At 40.1% G+C, this 27,841-nt stretch overlaps 2 protein-coding genes across 5 annotated transcripts; both read right to left on the reverse strand.

The window, feature by feature from the left end:
• Window positions 1–20: 20 nt before the first annotated feature.
• LOC146655467 (protein FAM13A-like) lies at window positions 21–20,233 on the reverse strand. Of its 3 annotated transcripts, XM_085427769.1 has the most exons (21): window positions 19,981–20,233; window positions 19,014–19,215; window positions 18,659–18,868; window positions 17,614–17,794; window positions 14,877–15,042; window positions 14,300–14,418; window positions 10,420–10,458; window positions 9,161–9,382; window positions 8,735–8,849; window positions 8,505–8,590; window positions 7,744–7,816; window positions 4,718–4,910; window positions 3,856–4,105; window positions 3,471–3,603; window positions 3,150–3,231; window positions 2,451–2,650; window positions 2,260–2,343; window positions 2,027–2,128; window positions 1,522–1,736; window positions 1,250–1,351; window positions 21–789 (listed from the first exon to the last, which is right to left on the reverse strand). In XM_085427769.1, exons 1-21 carry the CDS (start codon window positions 20,008–20,010, stop codon window positions 663–665), a joined length of 2,931 nt encoding a protein of 976 aa, XP_085283895.1. In that variant the 5' UTR covers window positions 20,011–20,233; the 3' UTR covers window positions 21–662. The 3 variants fall into 3 exon arrangements, with proteins under 3 accessions (XP_085283895.1, XP_085283894.1, XP_085283893.1); XM_085427768.1 differs by lacking the exon at window positions 10,420–10,458 and having other exon boundaries at window positions 7,744–7,801; XM_085427767.1 differs by lacking the exon at window positions 10,420–10,458.
• A 342-nt stretch (window positions 20,234–20,575) lies between these two features.
• On the reverse strand, window positions 20,576–27,692 carry LOC146655468 (monocarboxylate transporter 9-like). Of its 2 annotated transcripts, none has more exons than XM_085427771.1 (6): window positions 27,428–27,692; window positions 26,450–26,699; window positions 24,544–24,687; window positions 23,541–23,636; window positions 22,214–23,092; window positions 20,576–22,029 (listed from the first exon to the last, which is right to left on the reverse strand). In XM_085427771.1, the coding sequence occupies exons 2-6, from the start codon at window positions 26,640–26,642 to the stop codon at window positions 21,845–21,847; spliced, it is 1,497 nt and encodes a 498-aa protein (XP_085283897.1). In that variant the 5' UTR covers window positions 26,643–26,699; window positions 27,428–27,692; the 3' UTR covers window positions 20,576–21,844. The 2 variants fall into 2 exon arrangements, with proteins under 2 accessions (XP_085283897.1, XP_085283898.1); XM_085427772.1 differs by lacking the exon at window positions 27,428–27,692 and adding an exon at window positions 26,821–26,975.
• Window positions 27,693–27,841: the final 149 nt, after the last annotated feature.

The raw sequence follows: 27,841 nt of genomic DNA on the forward strand, positions 1-27,841 counted from the left end.
AAAAATGGGGGTAAACACAAATTCGACAGCAGGTACTGTATAACTTGCACTATGATGTTCACCAAAATTCACATTTTTCCAAGGTGAACACGCAAATTCAAAAGTTACAATATAGCTCAACTATGTAATTCTTAATACATATCATAGCACAATGTAGGACTAAAAACGGACATGCACAAACACTGCAGGATTGTCTCATTGACTGCATTTAAGCTTACGCGTTTCTGCCAACACAGCACTTTTAAATGCATTTTCCACATTAACCCTGGACACAGGTGTCAAATAGTGTTTTGGCAAGGGGGAAAAAGTGAATAACAAAAAGTGCCATATAATACATAATCTTAAAATGACTCCAGTGTAACTAACATCAAGTTATTACAGCGCTTCATTCTTGACATAGATTTGTGCTACATAACATAAGCTTGCTACATCAGGTTTATAATAAGATGGGTCATGAATAATAAGGGATGTCTTCTTGGGACTGCAGTGACCCCGCATTTTAGATTGTCACCAATTTCCATCACTTTTTCCTTCATGTAAAGTGCATCTACATAATGAGCATGGCATGAAACAAGACCAGAACCACCGGCTTCACGACCTGATTTATTTCAGAAATGATCGAGTCCTGTTAAGTTAGAGAAAAAGGTCCCACTGTGAGTAACTCAACTTGTCTTGGTTGAGTCCTGTTGTTTACTAAGCAGGGCTTCCAGTAGACGGAGCTTCGCTTTAAGGTTCTTATACTGGCAGTACTCCTCCGCCATTGGTCCACGGTCCTCCTTCTGACATGCCCTGTTAATGATATACGGAGGATGGAAGATGCAAATGAAAAGCAAACTTTAGTTTGTAGTTTCCAAACAACTTGCAGCAGCTTCCATAACTGGTTGATGGTCCCTATGTTGCCTTACTCAGATAGCTTTGTACAGTGTGTATTGTAATTAGAAAAAAAAAAAAAAAGACTTACTGCATTAACTTTGGAGGACTAACATGTACAGTACTGTGTACAATTCAGAGCAAACATCTGTCTTTCCTGAGCTCTGTGTGCTGGATTAATGTTACATGAGTGTGCATTACACTGTCGTACCATAACAATGGAATTTCTTTTGTGGATGTTTTTCTTTCTTTCTTTTTTTTTTTTTTCACAAGGCATTGTTGAAAACCAAATGTTCCAAGTTTAGTAAAAGACAAAATAAAATTCAAAAGCCAAGTACTCTTGATGTGTTACGTACATATGTGCTTCATGGTGTGTTACCTGCCAGTCTGTGCATAGAATTGGTCCTCAAACTCTCGAAGCGCTTGGTGAACCCTCCGCTTTTCTGATCGAGTCAGCCTGAGGTGATCGAGTAATTCTGGTCTGCATTAAGAAAGAACCAATTCATCAACTTTTTATATCATCTGGATTGTGTTTAAATAAATAAACCACAACTAAAGACAAGCTGATCAAAGAAAAACAAATGTGAACCATCTTTATCTTTCTTTAAAACATGACTGAGCAAATCGGGTTTTTTTTTTTTTTTTTTTTACCTGGAAGCTTCATGTAGTGTTGCCATAGTGATAATCTGCGGGTGGAGAACCTTCACTTCTTCCAGCGGCGATACCAGAGGCGATTCAGACATTTCTAGGGAGGGCGGACACTGCAACTCCTCTAAAGACACGCACATGGAGGGTTTTAACCACAGCGGCTGCTGCCTGGGGCTTCTCTGTTTGGGATGCTCTTCATCAGAGCCCTCCTCTTCCTCCTGTGCAGATAAAGAAGAAAGAGAAAGGTAAAGAGAGAGGTAAATCCAACGATTTTCAATGGTCCAGTTCTGAAAGTTAAGAGATGGATAGATAAAACCAGCTGACTTTCTATAAATCATTATTATTGTTTATATCTCTTAATATTATAAAGAGAAGTTTCATAATATTATTGTGCAGCTGTTCTATTCAGCAAGATGTAGTCTGAGTTTAACCTTTCTTCTTAAAAATTCAGCATCATTGGTATTATCTCTCTTTCAACAAACAAAAAATCAACTGAATGTTGACTCACAATGGTTGTAATGTTTACTGTGGCTGAGGAAGAAATCAGCTGTTTGAGAAGACGGTAGCGATCGTAGAAAGGTTTCATCAAAGTTCGCTCCTGCTTGGTGCTCTGACAACAGAGATGAAGAAAGAAAAACGTTAAGATAGAGTTTCACCAGACTAGAAAGATATTTACAAAAATAAATAAAACTACTTCTCAAAAGAATCAAAACAAAGAGCATTCATCCAAGCTTGTCTTACCGGCCGTCCGTGAAGACTCTCGAAGTACAACAAACACTTCTGCATGCTGGTCTTCTCCATACTCATCTGGAAAGGGGACATCTCCTGTACATACGGGAGTAGTGAAAACTAATAAACTCTTAGAACATCTAACGTCCAAACTTGTATTGCTATATTTGTGTTAATGGTACAAACAATTCTGCAAAATCAACCTTAATGCTGTCGGGCAGGCCCAGCTCTTGCCGTCTTTCCTTCAGCCTGTTTGTTATAATGTTCACCGTTTCCTCTACGTTTGGCTTGGCGTTGCTGTTGTTGTTCAGCTGCTGGAGCTCAGTTCCTGTCGGTACTGCCTCCTGTTTGTCTGTATTGCCCCTGCATGTTTCAGCTTCTTCTGACTGCCTTAGCTTCAGCTCTACAGGAAAGAGCAGGAATTTAAACAAATATCCTCATATGTGGTTCTCATTTTTCTTAGAAACAAAAATTAAGTTAAAAAAAATCTGGTGATTCTTTGTTTTTACATTCATCAGCTCCCAATATGCCCAAATATCAAAGAGAAATAAAAAATGCAGGCAATGGAAGAGTTCGGGTCTTAGGAGGTTAAAGATAATAATTTCTCTGCTACCATTTCATTTTAAAATGACATTTCAGCCTACTAATTTCTATAAACATCTCTTTTCATTTCAGTTAATTAATTATTACATATGGGTTATCTCCTACATTACTGACATTTACATTCATGGTATATGCAACATTTAAGTCAACGTTTCAAAATTAGTTGTTTAGCTTACAGGTACATATTTTCAGCTCAGGCTTCAATGTAGCTCCGATAATCGAACCACTTACGAAACTTCTTTCCCCGCTGCAGTTTTTAAAATAATTTACTTGCGAATGTTTTTGGTTATATAACTGACCTTTAAGCTGCTTGCGACACCTGATGAGCTCCTTCATCAGTCTGGCCACCTCTGGATGTGCTGTCTTGTCATTGTGTGCTGGCTGGAAAAAAAAACAACAGAAAACGATATCTCACATAACAGTGGCCAGTCTGTTGCACTGGATACCAAGTAAGTGTTTTTTCAAAGTAATCATTATCACCAGCTTGTTCCTCATTGTCTAACAAACCATTATGCTACCAATGTTCCAGCAGAGGGAGTAATTCATCCTTAGCAGCAACAGTTTAGAACTTAAATATCTTTACAGCACCCTGATGAAGCAAGTCTGATTCACTGCCAAACCTTATAATGCTTCTCCTGTTCAAAACACTCCTCAAAATGCCTGATCCTCTTCCTCAGCGTGTGGATGTGCCTGTTGAGAGCTGAGATGGACACGGTGCCCTCGCCTCGCTCTGTAAGGACACTGCAGCGAGCCCTTGAGACAAGAAGAACATATGCCCAATTTAACTCTACATCTGCACATTGGTCCACGCAATAAGGACTCAAAGGGTGTAGTTAAATATCACAAAATATAACAGCCAGTATGATTTTGTAAGGTATTAGCATTAATTATGAATAACAAAAAACATTTCCAAATTGCTTTTCATTTTTAACCTACAGCAAGAGCATAACATGAGAGGATTCCATTTATGAGCTACAAATGTCAGCGGCAAAGAAGTCGTCTTACATGCGTATGTGCTGTGAGCAGGGTGGAGATGGAGCTGTGTCGGGGTCTAGATTGTAGCGTTGGCTGTGGCTGAGGTTGGGGCAACGTGGCGAGGGAACTGGACAGTCAGTCATCGTAAAACGGGAAAGGAGTGGGCTGGCGTGAGGGCCTGATGGGCTCGGTAGTGTATCCTCTCCAGAAAGTTCCTCTAAATAAGCAGAAGTGGAATGGACAGGACTGGAATCTGACAGCTGCGGGGACGGGGTGTGTGCTGTAGGAGAGAGCAAGAGTGAAGTAAAATGATAATTTTATGTTTATTAAAATTAAAGCTAGGCTAAAATCCTATCTTAATTTGCAAAATCTTAATTTATCTGTTTGTGACAAATCAGTAAAACAAGATTATTCGTGTAGCTGTTATAATCTTTATGCGAAAAGAAAATAAATACATGTTTTTAACAATGTTTAGCCCAAACAAAAGGATGAAAATAACAGAAATAAAAAACCACGGACACCAGCAGCTGTAGAGTGATGCAACAATATTACCTTAGTTACCTAACTTACCAAGGAAAGATACACCCAGCTCTAAATAATCAAGCTCATACTTTGTGGCCAACAATTATTGACAGCAACATTACAACAGCTTTAATGAGCAAAATAAATGAAAGAAAACTGAGACTGAATTATATACCATAGGTAGAGCTGCAAGTTTAGTACATATAAAATAAAACCCATTATCTCACAAAGCTGAAACTTTAAAGTTTTTTTTAATGTTTACAAATCATGTCAGCTTTGCTCTTCAGTGCCAGTGCAGTGTTTATACTGGAAGCTAAAAAATCATTATTACTATTTCATTGTAACAGCATCGTCATTGTTCTTGTCTTACCAGGCGGTGATGAGTCGACTGTCTGCTGTTCCTGAGAAGGCGCTAATGGCAGGCTGTGGGTCAAATTCAGCCTTTGCGATTCATTAGACAGAGGCTGTTGCTGAGCAGGTAAGTTATCCTGAGTTTCAGGGTCTCCTGATGCTAATGGAGGTCCCAAGTCAGCCTCCAGGGCTTGCAGCTTTAGAGAGGGGCTCTGGAAGCAGAAGCAAAACATAGCTTCAAGGATGCAGGTAGGACAGGATAGAGAAAAAGAAGCGTTTCACATCATGCTCAGGAATCTTGAGCAGTCCTTTCAAAATCTCTTCACTCTCTTCTGGTCCAGAGTGTGGCTCGGTAAAGATTTGCAAGATGAGGTGAGAAGAGTGGTTTTGTTGTCTTCCTGAAAAAGGTATGAGTCAAAACGCAGAATACAGCTTTATAAGCAGGCTGCTTGTTTGACGTACGAGGAACAGAACACAAGTCTTTAGATTTCCTTGTAGTTATGAAAGGTTACTGCAAATGATCGCTACAAGAAACACATTTAAGAGAAGAAAAAATATTGAATTCCCACTGCGGTCACCCCCCTCAGCTCTGTGAGCAACTACAAGCTTGTCAGCAGTCAACCCGCAAGATACGAATCCCTTTGTCAGTCAGATTCCTAATATGCACCAGCATACAGCGTGGGATCTCTGATGAGCAATACACAGTAATTCCATTAACTGTGTCACCGTGATTCCCAGATCACCTGATCCGCCTGTTTGTGGGCAGTGTATGATAATATGGCAAGCCCCCAGAAAAGATATCACATCCCTAAATCCACATGGTTTTCCTTCAAACCGGCATTCCCAACACTTCTGCTGCTGATCTGCCTCCACATGGATTATTCATCATGCACGGAAGAATAGGGGTGGCAGGAATACCTCTTCAGTCATTGCGTGCGATGTGGGGGCGTGTGTGCAAGAAAAGAGAGCGGTTCAATATATGACGAGGTGTTTCCACAGCAACGTCAAGCCGAAGCAAGGAGTCTGTTTAATGGAGCTGCGGGGAGTCACGAAGCCGTTTGCCTCGGTGAGTGTGTGCAAGTGGGTGCATACGCAGTGAATTCTGATGCTGATATGCAGAGTGAAAAAAAATAATAGATTTGTAACTGCACCACCCCCATCATCAATATCATTAACAGCAGCAGATACAGGATTGGCTTCTTATTTCTACACCTCCTTGGTTGTTCATTCATAAAACAAAATTTGAAAAAATTAAATACAAGGCTTTGTGCGTCACAGAGGAGGTGGAAGGATGTAAGGGAGGGGCAGAAGTGAGGCTATCATTACTAAACCAGAGAACCCACAGTCACGAAACCTTGCTCCTATGTATGTATGTATGTATGTATGTATATATATATGTGTGTATATATATATATATATATATATATATATATATATATATGTGTGTATATATATATATATATATATATATATATATATATATATATATATATATATATATATATATATATATATATATGTGTGTATATATATATATATATATATCTGTGCCGAGTATAACCTGGAAGTCCCGAGGTCAAAATGGGAGATGCCCCCAAGGGTGGTGGAGAATGACCGAGCTAAGATCCTGTGGGACTTCCAGATACAGACGGACAAAATGGTGGTGGCTAACCAACCGGACATAGTGGTGGTAGACAAACAGAAGAAGATGGCCGTAGTGATCGATGTAGCGGTTCCGAATGACAGCAATATCAGGAAGAAGGAACACGAGAAGCTGGAGAAATACCAAGGGCTCAGAGAAGAGCTCGAGAGGATGTGGAGGGTGAAGGTAACGGTGGTCCCCGTGGTAATAGGCGAGTGGCTCCAGCAGATCCCGGGAACAACATCGGAGATCTCTGTCCAGAAGAGCGCAGTCCTGGGAACAGCTAAGATACTGCGCAGGACCCTCAAGCTCCCAGGCCTCTGGTAGAGGACCCGAGCTTGAAGGATAAACCGCCCGCAGGGGCGTGCTGGGTGTTTTTTATATGTGTGTATATATATATATATATATATATATATATGTGTGTATATATATATATATATATATATATATGTGTATATATATATCCATCCATCCATCCTCTTCCACATACATACACACAAGCACAATCGATTGCAGCATCACTCATCCTGGTGACATAAGTAGTGTTGACTTATGTATCTATAAAGACCATGAGGGAGGAGAACTTGCGTCATTTCTTGTGTTTCTCCCTCTGCAATCATGATGCCTGTCAGGAGAACCGTTACATCCTCCTCCTCCTTTTCCCCTCTGAAGGAACAAAGAGCTTAACCAATGTTAATATCCCCTTCCCAAAGCCTACTTACTGACACATATCAATGTGGGCAACCACACACTTACCGATGTGGAAAATTTTCAATTATAATGATACATAATAGAGACATAAAAAATAGCTCTCCAGTTATTTTTGATCACCACACAGACTTATTTCATTAATAGTTTGAATAGTTTCTGTGAAAAAAGTTAAGATGACTTTGTAATCAAAAATTTTAACAGATTTTAACAGATAGCAATTGCAAAACTGTAATCACCATCATCCAGCTGTGTGACCTCCAAATCTAAAAAGGGGCATTGTGAGGGTATTCAGTATTTAGCTACTGCTCAGATGACTACGTTAACTACTTTGGGTGCTTCCCTTCATATTTATCTGGTATGAGAGATCACTTTTACAGTTTGATTTTGATCTAAAATCTTAGACAATCCACCTGAACTTCAAGGCTTTCTCTCATTCGTTCCTTCTTTCTCTGTCTCTCTCTCGTTTTTTTAGTGCACTACATTAAGCTAGCCTTCAGCCCAGGGCTTCCCTTTTTCTAGCTTTGTAAATCACTCTGGATGTTCTAAACGTGCATTATAAATATATTCACTTTTGTGCAGACTGGCCTAGCTGTCACAGAACAGTCGTACTAGTGTAAAAAAAAAAGAGTTTAAAGGAGAATGTGGAAATTATTTGGAGAGGGTAGCTATAATGTTTAAAGAGCCATATTTACCTTCCATTCAGACACTGTGGTTTTGTCTTCTGCCTTGGTGAAAGAGGTGAAAGAGACGCTGCAAAAGAAAATTCTGTCAACAAAAGGCAAATACAACTGAAATAAATACATGAAATAAATACATGGCCGCCAATTTAATGCTTTGTCTGTTATAATCAATACAGATCTGCTGCTCTGTGGCCAGAGGGTTAGCTGGCAATGCCATTAGGGCCATGGGTTATTCATGTCTGACATCAGTGGGACATAACAGCAATGACCTATCTGTAAACAAAAATTCAGCTTGCCACTATAGTAGGTCAGTCACATCCAGCTAGACGGTCTGTTCCACGTGAGCCCCTGTGGCGTGTCAGTGTTATTTAGACTGGAATCATATCAAAACCATGACTGTGAGCAGGACACTGTTCCCATAACCCATTTCTAAACTGACTGCAGAGCTTGGAGATGAGCTGAGCTAAGACGAACCAAGGAGCAGTACAAAGGGGAAAAAACTATTATAGAATCATGTAACATTAACGATCACACAAAGACTACTAATGTAAATCTTATTTCTCTCTGATTTTTAGAATAATGTTAAAATTCGATTGGGAGGAGTCTGAAATTTGCAGTTTCACTTTGACTTAAATGTTTTTGCCATCTGCCATGCCTCATAATCAAACAGGGCTATAAGGCATACAAAGCAAATAAAAAAATAAATAAATGAATACCACAGCTGGAAAAAAAAATCATCTTCTGTTATGTGCATGAAGAAACCTTCCTCTCACCTCTCTGTGGGCTGCTTCAGTGTTTGGGCATTGCTCTGTGTTTCATTCTCTGAAATAGATGACAGGTGGCCTGTGTCTGCAGAAGCCTGAAATGCAGTTTAGTCCAAGTCATGCAACGTTATAGACACCTAGTGAGCTTTTATAATGCTGTTACTAAACAGTAGAAATCAATAAAAAAGGAGAAATAAAGCAAACTTGTGATAAAATGTGAAAAAAAAAACAATACACACCGCAGAACAGTCATCATTGAGAGATGAGGAAAGGACCTTTCCATCTTTGACCATGTCTACTTCATACATGTCTTCTTTCTTCGCTATGGAGGACACCTCCACCTGTGATAAGGTTCTGTTGATAAAGAGAAATGGTTGAGAAGGCTGATGGGAGAAACTAAATATATATTTTTTTATCTTCTTGTGATAATATGACCAGACATAATGTTGATGTGACCTTGTCAAATAGTCCTCAGGCAAGATACTGAACTCCAAATTGCCCTTGATACATTAATCAGAGTGCACTTTGTTGTGGCTCTGAATGAATAAATGTGGTGAATGTGGCCTGTAAAAAGCGCTTCGAATCCTCTGTTAAAGTTAGAGTAGAAGAGTGCTATATAAGCACCATAATCTCTGGGTAGAAAATGGGTAGACAGATATACTCACCCCAGGGTGGTACACTCCATCTCTGGCAGCTCCCCCTGTGTGCTTTGAGATGGTCTGTTCGGTGGATGTTGCCCTGGCCCTGGGTCAGTGGGGCAGGAGAGCACACCGCCTGCCTCCACACTTTCACTCTTCTGCTCCAGAACCTCCTGGTCTGCAATCAGCTTCTGAATGTCAGTGCTGACGTCAAAGCTGTTTTCACAGCCCTGCACCGGTGTGTCAGTACTATGAAGAGACAGAGAGAAGAGTTCACACGAAGAGAAGATGAGGCGAGACAGAAAACACTTTCTAATGAGGCACCCTATTTAAAGTGTTAATACATTTTAAGTAATGATTTCATGAAGAAGCAACAAGAGCAGATATTTTGGAGCTAGAAACCTTGATGAAGTTAAAATACAGAATTTTTTACCAAAGGCTTGGTGAACATTTTCATCTAAAATGGTACTAACAGAACAATCCGCTGTAGAAGAACAAATGGTCTAGCTAAAAAAACACAATGCAAATGTTCCCGTAGAGAAGGAATAACTAAATTGATAGCAGGCATTTTTACAGGAAGGCAACTTTTAATAATTTTTCTCATGGTTAATTTCTTATCTAGGCAATAGTAAAAGATATATTAACAATGTGCCAATTTTCAGTCTAGCACATTAAAATGCAGGGACTCTTTAATACACTTAAAGACAGCAAAGAACAAATAAAAAAAAAAATCTGTAGGGTACAAAATAAAATAAAACGCATTGTTAAATCAAGGAAAAATAAACTAAAGTATATCATTTTGCATTCACAGGAGTAAAATCGAAAAAACAAACTTGTAAGTGCATGATCACAGGGCTAAGAGGAGTTAAAATTGCTCATCTCTGCAGGAAAACATCCTGGGAGTCTGAATCAGCAGTGCCTGATCTAATGTTACGCCACGACATGTCTCATAAAACTCTGATGAGCTGCCCTCAGCAAAAACAAGCACAACTGATTTACCCAAATGAATTATGCTTCAAGTTTCCCTTTTTTAAACATCCACTATATTAACAGAAGCTAGTGAACAGCAGAAACAACAGCTATCAGAAAACTGCAGACAACACCAAATCACCAAATAATGTTAACAAAACCCTAAAACACACAAATTCGTCAGGTTATCTGTGACTAGACTTCTGCTTTGAGTGATACCAGCAGCCTCATAACCTTTTTATGGATGAATGATCGCTGCTGCAAAGCAAATACATCTGTCCACTGGCTCTAAAGCTACCTTGCATGAACTCACTCACTTGCAGAAGACTGTAGATCCATGGTTGTTGTCCCTGATGCTGAAGCAGATGAGACAAGAAAACATATTCTGCCAAAGCCGATTAACTTACAACATTATGCAGTTTACCTATGACAGTAAACAGTTTGCTGCTTTGGGTGGATGGAGAAAGTCAAAGACATAAAGAAAAGAGAGCACAGATGATGGGTGCTAAATGATAAAAAAGTAGCACCCAGAGCCAGAGAACTGACCCATCATGGGTACCCAGGCTCATACACACAAACAAGAATGCATACACACAAACACACCTCAGCATTCAGCTGTGCACAGACAGAAATGTGAGCTCCCAGACAGAAACACTTGGTCATATTCAGGGTCAGCAGTGCCAGTTCTGGCACAGCAGTGGGTGGAAGTAGGCCAGAGATGGTAAGAGCCGAAAGGCAACACAAACTAACAAAAATAGATACAAGGTCGCAAATGGGGGGTACTTAAAATCATGCCTAAACACATCAATTACACAATAAATATTTAACAAAAAAAAAAAAAAAAACCATGACTCAATAAGGAAGATAATTCATTGGCCAATAAAAATCCTATTACACAAAAAAAACTTGAAACTTGAACCTGAAAATGAGAGTTTTATGAGAATTTTATGAGTTCCTTATCTATGTCATGGGTGCCCTGCAAGGACCTGTTCAGGTGGGAATTTTATTTTCCCCTCAGTTTGCTGCCTGTACTTTGGAGTTTTTCCCAGTAGATGAGAGGGTTTTTCCCCTGCGCCGTCAGGTCGGGCCTCTGGCAGCCTTTGAGATGGTCTGTTTGGGGGATGCTATCTTATGTGCTGAATGACAGTTTAGAATACCTGGCCTTCTTGGAGTCCCTGGGTGGGACGTTTGAGCGTGCCCCACCTAGGGACTCCATCGCCTTACCAGAAAACTTAAATAGTCATGTGGGCAATGACATTGAAACCTGGAGGGGTCATTATTGGGAGGAACGGCCTACCAGATCTAAACCCAAGCGGTATTCTGTTATTGAACTTCTGTACAAACCACAGTTTATCCACACCATGTTCAAACACAGGGATGTCGATACATTAAGATGGTTCCCATCTTTAAGAAGGGGGACCAGAGGGTGTGCTCCAACTAGGCCATGTTCTTTAGCTGGAAAAGGATGGAGTGTCCCCTCCAGGTCAGAGATGAGTTACTACCCCAAGTGGAAGAGTTTAAGTATCTCGGGCCCTTGTTCACAAATAAAGGGGAGAGGGGAGCAAGAGATCGAGAGATGAATTGGTGCTGCGGCTGAAGTGATCCGAATTCTGTACTGGTCCATCGTGGTGAAGAGAGAGCTAAGCGTAAAAGCAAAGTGCTCAATTTACCAGTCAGTCTACATCCCTACCCTCACCTATGGTCACGAGCTAGAGTAGTGACCGAAAGAACAAGATTGTGGATACAAGTGGTGGAAATTAGCTTTCTCAGAAAGGTGGCTGGCCTCTCCCTTAGAGATAGGGTGAGGAGTTCGGCCATCCAGGAGTGGTTTGGAGTAGAGCCACTACACCTCCACATCGAAGGGAGACAGTTGAGGAGGTTCAGGCATCTGACATCTCCTGGGTGCCTACTGGATGAGTTGTTCTCGGCATGTCCCACGGGAAGGAGGCCCAGGGGCAGACCCAGGACACACTGGAGAGAGCCCCTTTGTGCTCCCCCAGACAAGCTGGAGGTGGCCAAGGACAGTGAGCTCTGGGCTTCTCTCCTTAGGCCGCTTCCCCTGCAACTGGGCCTCGGATAAGCGGAAGAAAATGGATGAAAGACTGAAAAATATGACTGCAATGCGCTGACTTAAAGACATGATACTTTTTCTTAGAATCATTCAGTATATTTATAATATCATCTTATGTAATTGGAAAAAGTCAGAATGGACACCTGTTTTGAAATGAAACCCTTTGGAGATATAATTAGAGCGGGACTGCACCAAGGTCAAGACATGGCAAGACAGCACAGCAGGCAAATGCCAGGCCTCTCTCCCAGCGACAGATACCAGTCTGGCATGTGCAGATGCAAAAAATAAATATGATCCCTTCTTGTTTATGCATGCAAAACAAAAATTAGGCATTTCTGAAACGAGGAGAAATGGAGGAGACAATGTGCTGCTACTCTTAAGTTAGGAAACAAATAAATGAGCTAAACACAGTTTCACTTCTTGTTACCGTATTGTAGATATTTAACCCGACTCCTATTTACCTACAGAAATGAAACTAATAAAAAGATAATGCTGTGTACCTTTGATTTCAATATATTTAAACTAGAAAGACAGTTGGAATGATTCAACATTTCTGCCTGAAGAACAGATGAGAGTGGGAAGCTGTTGATGAAAAATTATTGATATTTGTTTGCCCTATTAGAGCTAAACAAACACTCAGATGCAGCGAGAACACATAAAACTGTCTTGGAAGCTTTGACAATCTTCTCGAAGCTTGTTGGTGACAGATCTTGCAGCTCTGAATCAGTAGATGATTATATAAAATTATGAGATAACAAATAAACACAGGGTGGTTGATTCTTAGATAAGAACTCCACATTGAATCTACATTATATATACAATGTCGGTGTCAATTTTATTTATGTAGCACATTTCACTGCATGTGCTTATCATAAAAGATAAAAACATAAACAAAACTATATATCCCTACAATGTCTTAAGGCAATAAAAACAACACAGTTATTAGATGTAACCTGTGAGAATAAAAAGGTTTTGAGTCTGATTTTGAAAGCAGGCATATTTGTTACCGACCTCAGGTCAACAGGCAGCTTGTTTTGAAGACCTTGGCCACAGTAACTAAAACCCTCAGAACCCTTAGATCTAATTCTGGAAACAGTTAAAAGATCTATACCTGGTGATTTGAGAGGTCTAACTGGGTTATAGGCACCCAGCAAATCAGCAATTTAGTGGTGGGGCTAAACCACTGAGACCTTTATGAACTAACAGAACGATTTTTAAGGTAATTCTGTGTTGAACTGTGAGTCAATAAAGTGAGGCTTCTGCATTCTGAACAAGCTAAAGGTGCCCTAGTGAAATTTGAATAATTTAGCAAACAGAGTAGAGTCTAATCTGATTGAAATGAATGCATGGACCAATATCTCAGACAAGTTCAGCTTATTCTGTCTTAAGGTAAATAAAACAAATCTTAATAAAACATATCGGCAGCTAGACAGGCATGACTTTTGTGCATCAACATGAGTTGTGGAAATGGACTGAGGTCTTTGCTACCAACTCCTCTACATCCAACCTGAAAATGACACGTACAAAAAATGTATATTTCATGCCTCGTACTGTAGCTGCCCAGCTACTGATGCCTGCTTTTTAAATTGACACAAGTTGGTAATGTAAGAACAATCTGATCATTTTGATATATGGCTGTGATCTTGATGTAATATTGAATTTTTCCTTTAGTCGTCATGAGCCTGATGTCATCTGATAACATCGTTGCTTCATCACAGGGTAAACAGCTACTAGCATTTATGCCTAAAATGGCAAGAACAAAATGTGCTTCAAACAGAACTTCCATTTACAAGCTTGCAGCAACAAACATTCACAACTGAAAAAGAAATATGTAGAGTCTCTCTGGGAGAAAATAAATTTGGTACTATTTTTACTGTCCATTAGACTGAAAGGTCAAATGGGTCAAGCTGGACAAGTAACAGAACACAAATATTGGTTGACAAAGTTACTGTAAGAAGGTGCTGCTCTGAAGCTCACAGGTTTCTTGCCTTAAAAAGACCTAAAGGGAAATCTATCTATCTATCTATCTATCTATCTATCTATCTATCTATCTATCTATCTATCTATCTATCTATCTATCTATCTATCTATAAAATTTCAAATACATTAGTGCTAGGGGACAGTACCTTTTGAGGTGAGTCTGCAGCCGTACTGTCTGGTTAGCAGGACTGGTTGATGACACGGCATTCTCCACCCCAAACCTGGGGATGCTGCTGTGGTCTGAGTAACAGCTGCTGGGTCGGACCTAGCAAGGACATCAACAGTAAACACACAAACACACCACTAGAGACAGACTACAAACCATTGAAGGAATCTTCTGCATTTACTACACAAGATTCTGCAGTTTTAACTGCTTCCAAGTCAGCTGAAACGTCACAACAAAGGTTTTACTGTAATAGAGCGGCAATAAATCCTACTTTCAGTTTAATGCATAACATACAATAAATAATATATGATAAAAACGGATGAATAATGTTACTGCCTATGGCCCACAAAATGTATTAAAAATATCTGTAAAATTAAAGAACGTCTTCTGAAGAAACAGACAGACTATTCATAACGTGACACACACTGAATATCATGAGCTAAAAGGCTGGTAATAACTAACACTACCATGTAAAACTGCTATATTTGATGGAAAGAGCTGTAACATTAATTCAAAATAGATGCATACATCTAGTTTTAAAAAAAAACTGGATTCACCTCAAAGTGTGAAAGAGCAGAGAGGACAGGAGGAGGAGGTGAGGTTGAGGCAATTGAGGAGCCCACGGCTGGGGCTGGAAGGAGAGCCTTTGCATGCCTGAGGAGATGGAGCAACAGGGCATTGCATACACTTTGCTCCTCCAGCATCCTGGGTCCTTCTGCAACACTGGAAAACAAAAAAGAGAAAAGGGAACAAGATCACAACGCAATACATACATACTGTATGATGCACTGTGAATTGTAAATGTCTTCCATTACATGTTGTAAACATATTGGAAATGGGCCCCATCTAGTGGACAGAGGCTTATACATCAGTAAACTGAGATAAATTGAGTGCATAAGGGGGCTCTATGCACCCAGCATTGACATTGCCCAGTGACAAAAACAACATCAGTAAACAACTATGAAATTTCACTTTGGCTTTGGAAACATCTGCTTAAATTACATTTCAGATAATCCTGTACAGTGTGGAAACCCCACTTGAGAATAAAATAGAATGTCTTGACATGTTTACATTATGCTGCAATTGCATTTCAGTGTTATTGTTGACAGCTACATTTCAGTTTTTCTTCAGTGTAAACAACAGCAAAAAGTTCATCCCGTATGAAGTGAGTGTGAAAATTTGGCTATGTAATAATAGACGTAAGTCCACATGGCCTATATGGGAACAAGATCACAATGCAATACATACATTGCTTCGTCTCCCCAAGCTCCGCCTACTGCTTGCCGTTTTACTTTATGTATGCTTCCCGGATGTTTTTGCACTAATTTCCTATGATCGTCAAACTCTTTTGAATCTTCGACCATTGAACCATCAAACGCTGGATATACACTTTCTCATTCTGCCAGAAACCTCGGAGTGCTTATGGATATTTCTTTTAAATTAAAAAGAGTATCTACTGTGCTAAAAACCAGCTTTTATCAATTACGCCAAATTTCCAAAGCTAAGCCCTATTTACCACATAAAGAACTCAAAAAACGTATCCATGCCTTCATCACTTGTAGATTGGACTATTGCAACTCTCTTTACCTGGGCCTCCAACTCTCCCTCCTTCAGTACCTGCAATTAGTCCAAAATGCGGCAGCACACCTCTTAACCGGCACTAGAAAGCATGAGCACATCACCCCTGTCCTTGCTAACCTACACTGGCTTCCCGTCAAATATCGAATTGATTTCAAAATCCTTCTGCTCACTTTTAAAATTCTAAATAACCTGGCCCCTAGCTACTTAACTGATCTCCTTGAGCTGTACAAATGGTAAATAGCCTGTATTGGTATAGTGCTTTACTAGTCCCTAAGGACCCCAAAGCGCTTTACACATTCAGTCATCCACCCATTCACACAGACATTCACACACTGGTGATGGCAAGCTACACCCAAAGAGAGCACTAAGATCCAGCCAACTGCTCCTAATGCAACCAAGGTCTCATTTAAAAACCAGAGGTGACCGTGCATTTGCCATCGCTGCCCCTAGGCTCTGGAATAATCTCCCAGTCGAAACCCATACTTCGGAATCAATTCAATAGTTCAAATCCCGTTTAAAAACACACTTGTTTAACTTAGCTTTTAAAACAAATTAGTTTGGCTTTCATTCGGCAAATGCAATTTTAAGTATAATTGTACTATTTGTTCTTTGTTCTGCCCACACTGCGGTTTTATTGTGAAGCACTTTGATGTACACTAGTCTTTTAAATGTGCTATATAAATAAACTTTGACTTGAGTCGATGGCTGATAGGTCAGCATGGAAGAAGTATGTCAGACACATTACATAACTGACACCTCCAAGGAAAGGAACAGGTTTAAATGACATATATAAAAGTTAAAGTGGCAGGCGCTCATAATAATGCATGTCAGTCAAAACCAAGAAACAATCAAAAACCAGAAGCTACTTTTTTTAACAAAGTAATCACTTTTGAACATCTTTTTGCAGTCTTTCATCCCCTAATGTTTTTCATTCAATCCACTCCTCTCAGATCTCAGGTCAGAAGCAAAACAGCACCGAACATTTTGCAGCTCTCCAAGACTACCAACCATTTCAAACCCGCCTCCATATTTTTTTTCCAAACCACTGCTGCCAACTCCACACACCCTAACCAACTCTTTGTACTCAGCCTATAATCACCAGATATTTTCCCCACAAATCCAGAACTTTATGACTAACACCACATTCCACTGACATGACGTTAACTGTTACAGCAGAAAAAAGGCAAAACTGAGAGTTTAAAGGATGGAGGAACTGTTTAAAAGATGCTGACCAATTATAATTGCGATGAAAACTCAAGCAAGAAAAGTCTAACTTTACACTTTTGCTCCCTAGAGTTTGTGCTTGTTTACAGTGATGGCTGACTTCTGTAAACAGGAAGGGAGAAACAACCGGCAAAATCCTGATGACCCCTGTCTGTATCTTTATGTGACATATTCTGCATTATTAACCCCAGTTCACACCCATTTCCTTAAAGGGACCAACCCAGCTCCATGCAAAAGACACATAAAGCCACTGAGGCATCTGAACTGCTGCTGACATGTTGTAGGTTGCCATCATGACAAAAAGCCAGTGTTTTGTGAAAATGAAGAGAAACTAGAACCACAAACCTCTTCAAAACGAAATGTTAAAACCAAAACTTTTAGGCATGGCAGAACATACAATTTTGAGTCACTAAACTCTCTGCTTAAGTGTTTATGTCACGCTGTAGCTTTGGTGAGGATTTGAATGTGGCATTAATAACTGCAACTTACTGAAACATACAAGGTCCAAAGATGGTTGCCAGATTTTCCACAGGCATGTGGTTTGACTGGCTGTGAGTGGCCACTCTGGATAGAAAGCAGATGAGGTAAGACAAAATATTGAAGTTGTCATCAGGGATTTGGGATAGTTTTTCTCTCAGACTTTGGTTCATCTCCTCCTCATCTGTGTATCCTAAAAATAAGAAAAAAACAAAATACAATAACATGTACATTTCAGACTTAAAGAGTTTATATCTTATAAACATATATAAATTTGCATGAGAATTCATACTGAATAGTTTTTTAACATCACTTGTGTCTCTAGTTCTTTGGCATAGGCACTGTTAACAGGGGTGTCATTTTACCGAGTAAATAATTAATTTCTTACTCAGAGTACAATAGCCACCAACAGCTTGAAGTGCTGATACAAAGCAGAATGAATCTACATAAATATAAGATAGATTAAGATAGTTTTACCTAGCAGTTTATAGATAAAGTTTCCAAAGTGCATTTGCATATACATGTTTTGGTACTTAATGGTGAGGTTTTTGCACTGTTTTCTCTGGATTTAAAAGCATCATAGCTGCTCATGTTTTTTCACATGTTCCCAGGCTGACTTTTAAGATCAGGCCACTGATCTGGTACAGGTACATTAGTTCCATCGCTAGTTACTCTGCTGTATATTTGGATTTGTTATCATGCTTCAGTATAATGTAGGTCACGGTACAAAATCTAAAGAAAAAAAAACTTATAGAACATGCTTTCCTTGTATGTCATACTCCAATTTTGTGTGAAATTTAAACTTTTTTTGTAGAATATTTTAAAAGGATATTTCAGTGAGGCTTGATAGCAGCAGGTAGCTTCTCAGCCACGCCAAATTTCCTTTCCAGCTTTTTAAAGAAAGCTTGATGTGTTAAAATGGGATCAAGATGCGCATTAACATATTGACTGAGCTCAGCCTTGCTTGCATCAGGACTAACAATAATACTACCAATTTCAATGCAACCATATTTTACCTTAGAGTTAATAAAATGTGATACCACCTAATTGGCATTACCTGTTATGAACAGAACCAGCTGTTTGCGCTGAGGCTCAGGAATGAGAGGAACAGGGAGCTCCCGAAGGAAGAGTTTTAGTAGAGATGCTACAGTAGGGACATCTGCCTCATGGTCCAGGTCAACCCTCTCACCACTGTCCCACCGCTGCCTCAGCTGCCTGGTTCGCACCACTGACCCACACAGACGGAACAGACCTCTATGCTGTATTCCTGCAATGAGGAAAGAGAGTTAGTTAAGTGCACATTCAGGTGATGTTGCAAGAAAAAGCAAGGAAGAAATGAGGAATAAGGTGAGACTGAAAAGGGGGTGTGTGTGTGTGTGGTGGGGGGGGGGGGGGGGGGGTAGAGCAATTACCATTCCTATCCAAGTAATCCACCATGTCTCTTAACACAAGGGGTATTCCACAGACCATCTGCCCTTCCTCTCTCAGTGTTTCCAAAGCAACACCAAACACACACCTGGGTGCCTCTTCAGGCTCCGTAACCAGGGTGGGAATGAAGGGCTCTGGACTGATCTTGGCGCTGGGCCTCACAATTCTCACTGAAGACACGTCGCTCTGCATGACAAGAGGAGGCACAATGCAGCTGACTCAGTCAAAGTTTTTTATTATAGTCAATAACCACAGTTGGGGGTTTTCTCTCTGTATTTTCTTTTCTCTTTTGACCCTTTAAAACCTGAACCATGAAATAACTACCCGAATCTTTAATTTTTTGATATTGGTGTGTTTGTTGACCCTTTAGACAAAATATATAAAAATATATCAAATTTTAATCTGCATTTATATATATATAGATATATGAGTTTTAATTTGTATCACATTTTATCACATTTGCTACATAAGCCATATTTTTGCAATTTAGTCATTAAAAATGTGTCATGCAATTTATATCATTTTTTGAAGATTAAAAAAAAGTCGCGCTAATGATGTAGAAGTCTCAAAAACTCACAAAAACATATGTATCAAATCCGACACGCTGGGCTTTAAAGGGTTAAGAGTAGCCAGGTCCTGCGGACATCCTGAAAACTTCCCCATCTCTGCTTCATTACCTGTGAGTTGTTTGACTAGGTTGCGAAAACGCTAGCTGTTTAGCATTAAAACTGCACACTCTCTCGGGAGAAAATGCCATTTTTCCTGGATATAACGAGACCTCCAGGAATAAACGTTAACTTAGATATATCGGTTAACATTAACTAAATGTTTCCAGGTTATATAAGAAGTTTTGTGTGGAGGTACATATATTGAACTTCGAGTGTTTCTCGGACTAACAACGAACATGTCGAGAATACCGAAAAGTGGAATAAGACCTCAGGCGAAACTTACACAGAGCGATAATGAAGCACTGGCTCCCATTTTCAGCTCAGCGAACCGGGGCAGTTCTCCTTTTTTGAAATGTAGACAGGTTTTTCCCTCCTCGACATGATGATCCGCTCTCTGAAACTATCTGAAAGCCCGACGTACGAAGACTAATTACTGCCATGGCCCTCACATCCCAGTGTCCGAGGTGTACAACGGATGGGGAATGCTGTTGTTAAAATTGAGTAGTTAGCGTACTTCTTCTCACCGTTACGTTAGCTCCCCCCTGGAAAATATTGTTTAGGTTGCTAGTCACGTGACACAAGTGTAACCATGGTGACGTGTGGTAAGGAGAAGTCGAGCCCTTCAGGACCAGGATGCTGTAGCTTACTTTACTGTAGGTTAGATGCTCGGTGTCGGAATTGTATCCCAAATTGCCACCAGATCATTTTATTTGTAGAGGAGCTTAAGTGGAAAAATATATATCAAGATGTTTTATTATGTTATTATTTATTTTTACCTTAAGTGTTCCAGGCAAATGCAGAAAAACATGACCAAGGACATGTTTACTTTGTACTAGGGATTAAAGTTATTTCGACAAAAATGTAAAGACTCAATACCATTAATCTGAATTTTTTTATTGACACTTTTAAATTAAAAATTCTGTTTAAATGAACAGAAATAAAGACATAAACAAACAACATAAATAGTATAATAATGGAATAAAAAAATAATAATAGTGGCCAACTCTTACAGTCTCATCCATATAAACAGGACCTAACCCATGCTCTATGAGTACCCTCTACAAATATAAAAAGCAAATTAAGCAAACCCTAGTCCCAATTTACTGTTAAGAAACATCAAGGGCATTTGTAGTGATCTATTCACCAACATTCAAGTGACCAAAAAAAGCCTATTGCAATGTATTCATTACAATTATGATGACATCAAATTAAGCAAAAACATTTTTACAGCTCTATGGCTGATTTGTGCATATAAATGGCACACGCACAAAGGACAAACCTGCTGTATTACAAAAAAACAAGGTCAAATAATACAAACACACAACCTGTGTTCATGTACAAACATGCCTGTGTGAACACTGACAGACAGAATGTACACATAAACATAGACAGACAAAACATGAAAATGAAAAGGACCAGCCTGGTCAGGTGAATATGCCAGCAGAGTTCATAATAATCACACCAGAAAGAGAATCAACATGCTGCTATTGTTGGAAAAACAATGGGATCTCCTTCTTGTGCTTACATATTTTTGAATCAGAATGACTTCGTCTACTTCTGTCTGATTCAGAAAAAAAGAGGTATGTGTATAAATTAAGTGAATGCACTTTAAAAATCATGTAAAACAAAGGCTTTATCATTGTTCCAACAGGCATTATGTGTTGACAGGTATTGACTATTACGGATGCTTTGGTAAGATATAACAGTATTATAGTTAAGTAATCATGAAAAAAAAAGTTATATATGTTTGTCATCACGCTAAAATAACACAGAACAAATTTACAAAGATTTGTTTTACCAGCGTTATGAATGGCACCTTGTCTTTATTTTTCAGACTAACAATAAAGTGAGTATCAGTGTTTCAAATTTGAACAATGTTGTTCAGTTTACCTCGTAAAATGAGGCAGTAATAAAAGTCGACACAGGCATCAGAATCAAATCTTCAAAAGAGATCTGCAGTGTGTGATTTAACCTGAGAAACTGGGCCAAGCACAGAGAAATGGCCTCTATTTAATAATTTTGGTGTATTAATATCTGGCACCAGAAATAAGTGGGTGACCCCTGTACAGTCAAAACAAAAATATTCTTCTAGGAGTTCAAAGAAAGTTGCTGAATAATATCTGAAATCTTGTGAAAGGTGTTCAGACTCAGGCTACTGAAGCAACTTTGTCACAGCTGCTGCTATAAAGGACCTCCGGTTTGTCATTCTCGGGGTGCTTCCCGTTACAGCAGGGAAGGGTGAGCAGAGTGAGAAGGAATGCTCCCAGCAACACAAAGCTCCCACTAAAGTAGAACGCCAGGTCATATGACTGTGTCCAGTCAAAGAACCACCCTAGAAAGTGATGAGAAAAACAGAAACTGTGAGCAGAGAGGGATTCCTTGCAGACACAGCAGTGAGTCATTTCCTGAAGTTAACAGGCCTTTTGCAATTCCCTGTAAGATTTTGATTTTTGAAACGTCTCTAAAAGCTACACCAGGTTTTTATATTAGCACAAAATAGAATAATTACAACTTACCTACAACAGGGGGCCCAAGTATGATCCCAAATCCTCCAAAGAACATGACGATGCCGTGGGCTTGTGTCAGCTTTTCCAAGCCAACAATCCTAGTGGTAATGTAGGAGGTGAGAGACCAGTTTCCATTGGCGAAACCCACAATGGCAGACAGGATCTGCAGTCCTACATAACTGTTAGTGAGAGGAATAATGAGCAGTGCCACACCTCCTGCAAACATGGTGAAGGCATAGAGATAGATGCTGTTGATCCACCTGATGTCCACCAGGATACCTAGCCCTAGTTTACCTACGCAAGCTGCAATGGCCCCTATTGATACCAAAGGAATTAGACTAACTTCTTCAATGAGTCCTTGACTCTGTGCCACATCCTCAATGAAGAGCGCAGGTGGGAATGCACCTAAACTAAACATGAAGACACCGATACAGAAAGCCACCATCACTTGGTCCTGCAGGATCTCAGACATGGAGTGGATGTACTTGGAGTAAGCCTGCCGTTTCTCTTTGATGACCTTTATGATATCAAACCCAGAAAAGAAGCTGCCTTTTTTCTTCATAGTCTGAATGGCCAAGTCCTTGGCATCAATGGTAATGAGCAATTCCTTCACACCCAGTGTTTTCTCTGGAGTAGCTGTAGTAGAACCTGCAGTCATCTTCAGGTCTCCCAATTGGGGCTTTTCAAAAATCTGCTCTTCTGTGTTGCGCTCGAGGGCGGCCTTCTGTTTGAGGTAGTACCCAGGCATATTGAGGGGCCTCATGAAGCCAGCACAAGCCATGAGGTTTAGTGCTAAAGCTCCAATGATAAGGAGGCAACCATGCAAGCCATACAACATGATGAGCTCATTCTGAGCAGTGGCGTAGATGAATGCTCCAACGCTTGTGCCTGGGTGAGAAAAGGAGAAATGGAATGAGTAATACAATAACACATCAATCGATACAACTTAAAGCCATTGCGCCTTATCATCCACTAACTTTAAAGTGTAACTGACAACCAGAACGACGGCTCTGTGTTGAGATGGCTCTGTAGTTCTAAATCATTGCTAGACTCACTTTAAAAATAAGACTTGGATGTTACTAATAATCTTTAAAATGTAACTATGTCAAGTAGTTTCACAACATTTTGTTCAACTATTTACCAGTTTCGACTGCCAAACCACATCTGGTTGCTGGTCATCAGTCCTCTTCCCTACCCCACAGACCACTCTGACTTTGCTACTCTACTGATGTTTACCTCAGCTTCCTAAGGTTCCCAGCAGCGCAAACATGAAAGAAGTGAGCTTGGAGACCTGGTTTGCACCCATAGCCCTCAGGTCAGAGGAAGGCAGCAGTACCTGTGGTGACAATGCCAAGGGCGAGGCCGCGTCTCTTGTCAAAATACTGACAGGTGATTGTCAAGGTGGCTGCATAGACCAGACCACAACCCAGGCCTATGGTAAGAGAAAGAAGAAAACGCAAATGTCACGTAAAACATGAAAAATAAACAAGAATGGGGATGCAATGGCACATGAATACGACTGCTTAATGAGTAGAGAACAACTACATTTTAATCACAATTTTTAAAGTATGTTTTGTAGATTTTAGTTAAACAATATTGCTGTAAACTTGAACTCACTGCTTTATACAAGCAGCATGAAGCCTTAAGTTCAGAGGACACTGTGCATCAGATATCCTCAGCAAAACAAAGGATACAGTGAGCAGTAAACCGCTTTTACAGCTACAGTCAGCATTCTAAGGACCACTCTAAAAATAAATGACTGCTTTCAAAGCGCTGACTCGCTAAAGGAACTATTTAATCCTGCGATGGATACCCAGGATTAAGTATAGCGGGGCTGTCACTTGAGGTGCAATAACAGGTGGTGTTGGGCACAAGTGCATACTGATGAGGCCACAAAGGCAGTAAAAGGTCATACAGGAATGTGGCTAACCTATAATGTTGTTTTTCTGTCAACAAGCAATATCAAACAACTCTTACGTCACACTACTGTATGTCTTGTCCACTAATTCTCAGTGCCAGTGATAATCATTAATACCCAACTGATCATCAGCATTTAATGGTGCGAAACAGTTCAACAAGGCCATGTGCCCCTGTTTGCTCCAAATGATTATATAATGTGTTACAGGATTTTCATATGTTAGAAGAAAACAAGCTTAGTCTACATCAATGATCGAAGAAACATAAAAAACGTTTTGCGCACTGACAAGACTGAACTCCATAGCCGACTGTCTTAACGACGGTCAGGTGAATAAATCTCAGGTGTTCTTGAAGCACTGCCAAGTATAGCATAAAACACAAAAGAGGATGTCATTCAGTGTGATTATAAAGTGTTTCCTTACCGACCACAATCCCATAGGAAAACATAAGGAATTCAACATTTGGAGCAAAGGCACTGAGCATCAGGCCGCCAGCCACCATTACACCACTGAAGATGGTCACAGGGCGAGCGCCAAAGTTGTCCACGCAGGCGCTGCAGATAGGACCTGAAGGAGCAATGGCAGAAAGAGACACAGAGGCAGAAAAAAAGTGATGGTCAGAAATCTCATCTCACTCACAAAGCATGACACTGACACATCACATTAGGTTTAAACTGGCAACCTGCCTGAAGGATTCTCACATCTCTCACAAAGTTCATCACTTAGTTTAGTTCCAGTTTTATTTAATCCCAACCTTATTGCAATTTTACCTGGCTAATATTTAACATGTATTTTTAATCACCTTTTACAAATAGAGCAACAAACTGTTTATACTATACTGAGAGCAATTCTGAAATTTAGTACACAGTGATTTTTTTTCACTCTGCCATACCCATTCAGACTGCTTTACTTATGTACAATTTGCTGATTGCTTCTCTAAGCAGGAGGAAGACTTGGCCATTGTACAGCAGAAACTGCAGTGCTGAAACAGGCTGACGGCTGGGACATGTGTCCAGAGATTGGCCACCCTTTGGGGTAGATCCAGGCATGATTTTTACCTCATTCCTTAGAAAAAGACAGCAAGAAGCAAGGCTGGAAGATAAGCTTTGGTTTATACAACAATGTCAACCAAGGCCTATATCACTAATTCTTTTGCTTAACTGCTGTGGAGCATACTTTGTACTCTATGATATGATATCTTTCAGAAATGACTGAAAGGTTAAGGAGGATGAATATATTTTGTATTCATATTTTACATTCATACTCCAGTGGCCATGGTCGTTTACTTTCAGGCACCTTTGCTTCTCTCTTTTTATATGTGGGTTCAATAAAGCTTATATATATATATAGTATCTGTATTTTCGCCTCAACTTATCTTTGTTTTCCTTTGTCTTTGGTCAGATTAAGAAGCAAGTGATCCCATTCCATTACATCACATCAAATCTGCTCCAAGTAAAAGTAAAATGTTACTTTTTTAGTTTCCTGTTTTATTGTGAAAGTCTGTGTCTTATGCCAGTGTATTCAGTTTGCGTTTCCCCTCTCGTCTTGTCAATCACGATCAGCTGTGCCTCCCTCCTGTGTGTAGTTTCCTCGTTCCCTTCTGTGTATTTATAGTGTGTGTTCACTCATGTCCGTTGCTAGTCGTTGCTGTGTTTCTTCCCTGCTTTTCTCCAGAGTCGTCAGTTCAGGTTCGTTTTGTTAGCCATTCCCAGTTTAGGTCACCTTTAGGTTTTATTTTGTTCACCGTGTTTCTGTTTGTGCCTCCACTGTATGTTAATAAAGCTCGCCACATCTAAGCCAATGCCAGCGTCTGGGTCCTCCCTCACACTCACCACACGTCTGCCCCCCGCAGCCGTGACAACTGGCTTAATCCTTCAAATAAATACGTTTTTATATTAAAAACTGGCACATCCAATATACCCCAGTCTTACTTTAGTTCAATTGCCCCTTTACATATAAGTCAGCCTTCAGACTTTGAGCAGGTGTTATGTCTCATTTGTTATCAGGGACATCTTATGGTACATAACTGGGAAGGAAATTGTAGGAAGACAGGTATAAAGGTGAGGATTTAGTGCTTTACATTTACCACAAATCACATATGATATCTTAACCTCTCTAACTCAGAGAGGTTAAGATACTGTTAACAGCAAGTAAAAATATCCAAATGTTATGGTAACATCAATTTACTGCTTACCAATAAATCATCAGATAATGAAAATCAACCTCGGACTGAGAAATCTCTGCTAATGAGTTTACTTCTTCTACCCCAATATGAAGTATATTAAAGTATACTGAAGTATAGTATGCCATTACAATGTGTGTTACTCACTGGCTATTAGTCCCACTCCAGAAACAAGGGAGCCCACCCAGGCAGTCAAGCCCTTGCCTTGCTGGTATGTATGGAGCCACTCAGGGTAGAGTACACCCACAGACTGGGGTGATCCATAAGCAAGGAACTGGGCCATGAAGGAAGCCGCAACAATCGCCCATCCCCAGCCTCCATCGAGCACTTTTGAAGCCATGATGCTGATGTTATTGCTGCGCTCTGGGATCTGTTATGGCTTCTGGAGGTGGTGTTCCTGGTAAGAACATAGAAACAAACAATACAATTAAATTTTTACAGCAAAATTGAAACAAAAAAAAAAAAGAGTGCTCATCCCTGGATGATATTTTTAGACCTGACCTACAAAAACCACTTACTTCAAGCCTTAATCTGGGGAAGGCTGTTGCGGCACCTGGCCTGGCCAAACAGGGAGGCCACCTGTGTCAGGTCTTAAACACAGACTGACTGCAACTTACTCAGAGTCAACTGGCCCTTTTGAGCCTTTCTCTTTAACCACACCTCGAAGGAGGAGAAAGTTTAAAAAAAAAGAAAGAAAAAAGCATTTCACCTTCAACCTTCCCTTCAACTCAGCTCAGATGGCTATAGAAGAGGTTTCTCTTCTGTTCTTACCCAAGATTTTAAGACCGCTGATCATAACTACCGCACTTTATTTTTGCGTCACTAAGGGGAAAGTTAGTGCGAAGCTTCAGATATGTCAGATCTGTATGTTTACAAAGCATGTATTTACATGTTTACAGTAAATACAATTCAGCCAAAGAAGGCATCTTTAATATAAATGTAAAGCAAATAGGAACCAAAAAAGCTGCTTACAGTTTATGGATATAGCCATACGCTAACACTGCCATTGACCAACACTTGTGAAAATAAAAAAGTGACGACGTTTTGTAGCCATATATCTTTGATTCACTGCAAAAAGACACGCGTTTTTTAATGTTGTTAAAAAACAATACATGCGGCACTCACCTCAGCATATACAAATACAGCTGCAGGCGCCTGCCTAACTGCGCGCTCTGCGGGAACTTTCCATGTTAGGATGTTTTCCTTGTTAAAAAAAAAATAAAACACCTCGTATCGCTACAAAGCAAATAAAAATGAAGGCATCGCACACTCTTTCTGTTTTTTGAGCTGGACTATAGGGGTTCCTTCACCAGAAAACGCACTGCATCAACAGTGTTTCATTGTGCATCCTGCTTTGCAGCCGGCGACCAAACCGGTTCAAAGCTGTTCTTGCTGGTCCAGCGGCAGCTTGAACGCATCTACAACAGAAAAAGCGCTGCTTTCGCTTGCGCGCCTGGAGCGCAGAAGACAGACAGAACGGCTCTTAGCGATGCGGCGGATGTGGTTTGTGGTTCAGACGTGTATGTTTTTCTCCTGCTT

Source organism: Rhamphochromis longiceps, linkage group LG13 (assembly GCF_057381845.1).
Source record: "Rhamphochromis longiceps isolate RC_006_pf linkage group LG13, R_longiceps_female_GT1.1, whole genome shotgun sequence".
Classification (NCBI taxonomy): domain Eukaryota; kingdom Metazoa; phylum Chordata; class Actinopteri; order Cichliformes; family Cichlidae; genus Rhamphochromis; species Rhamphochromis longiceps.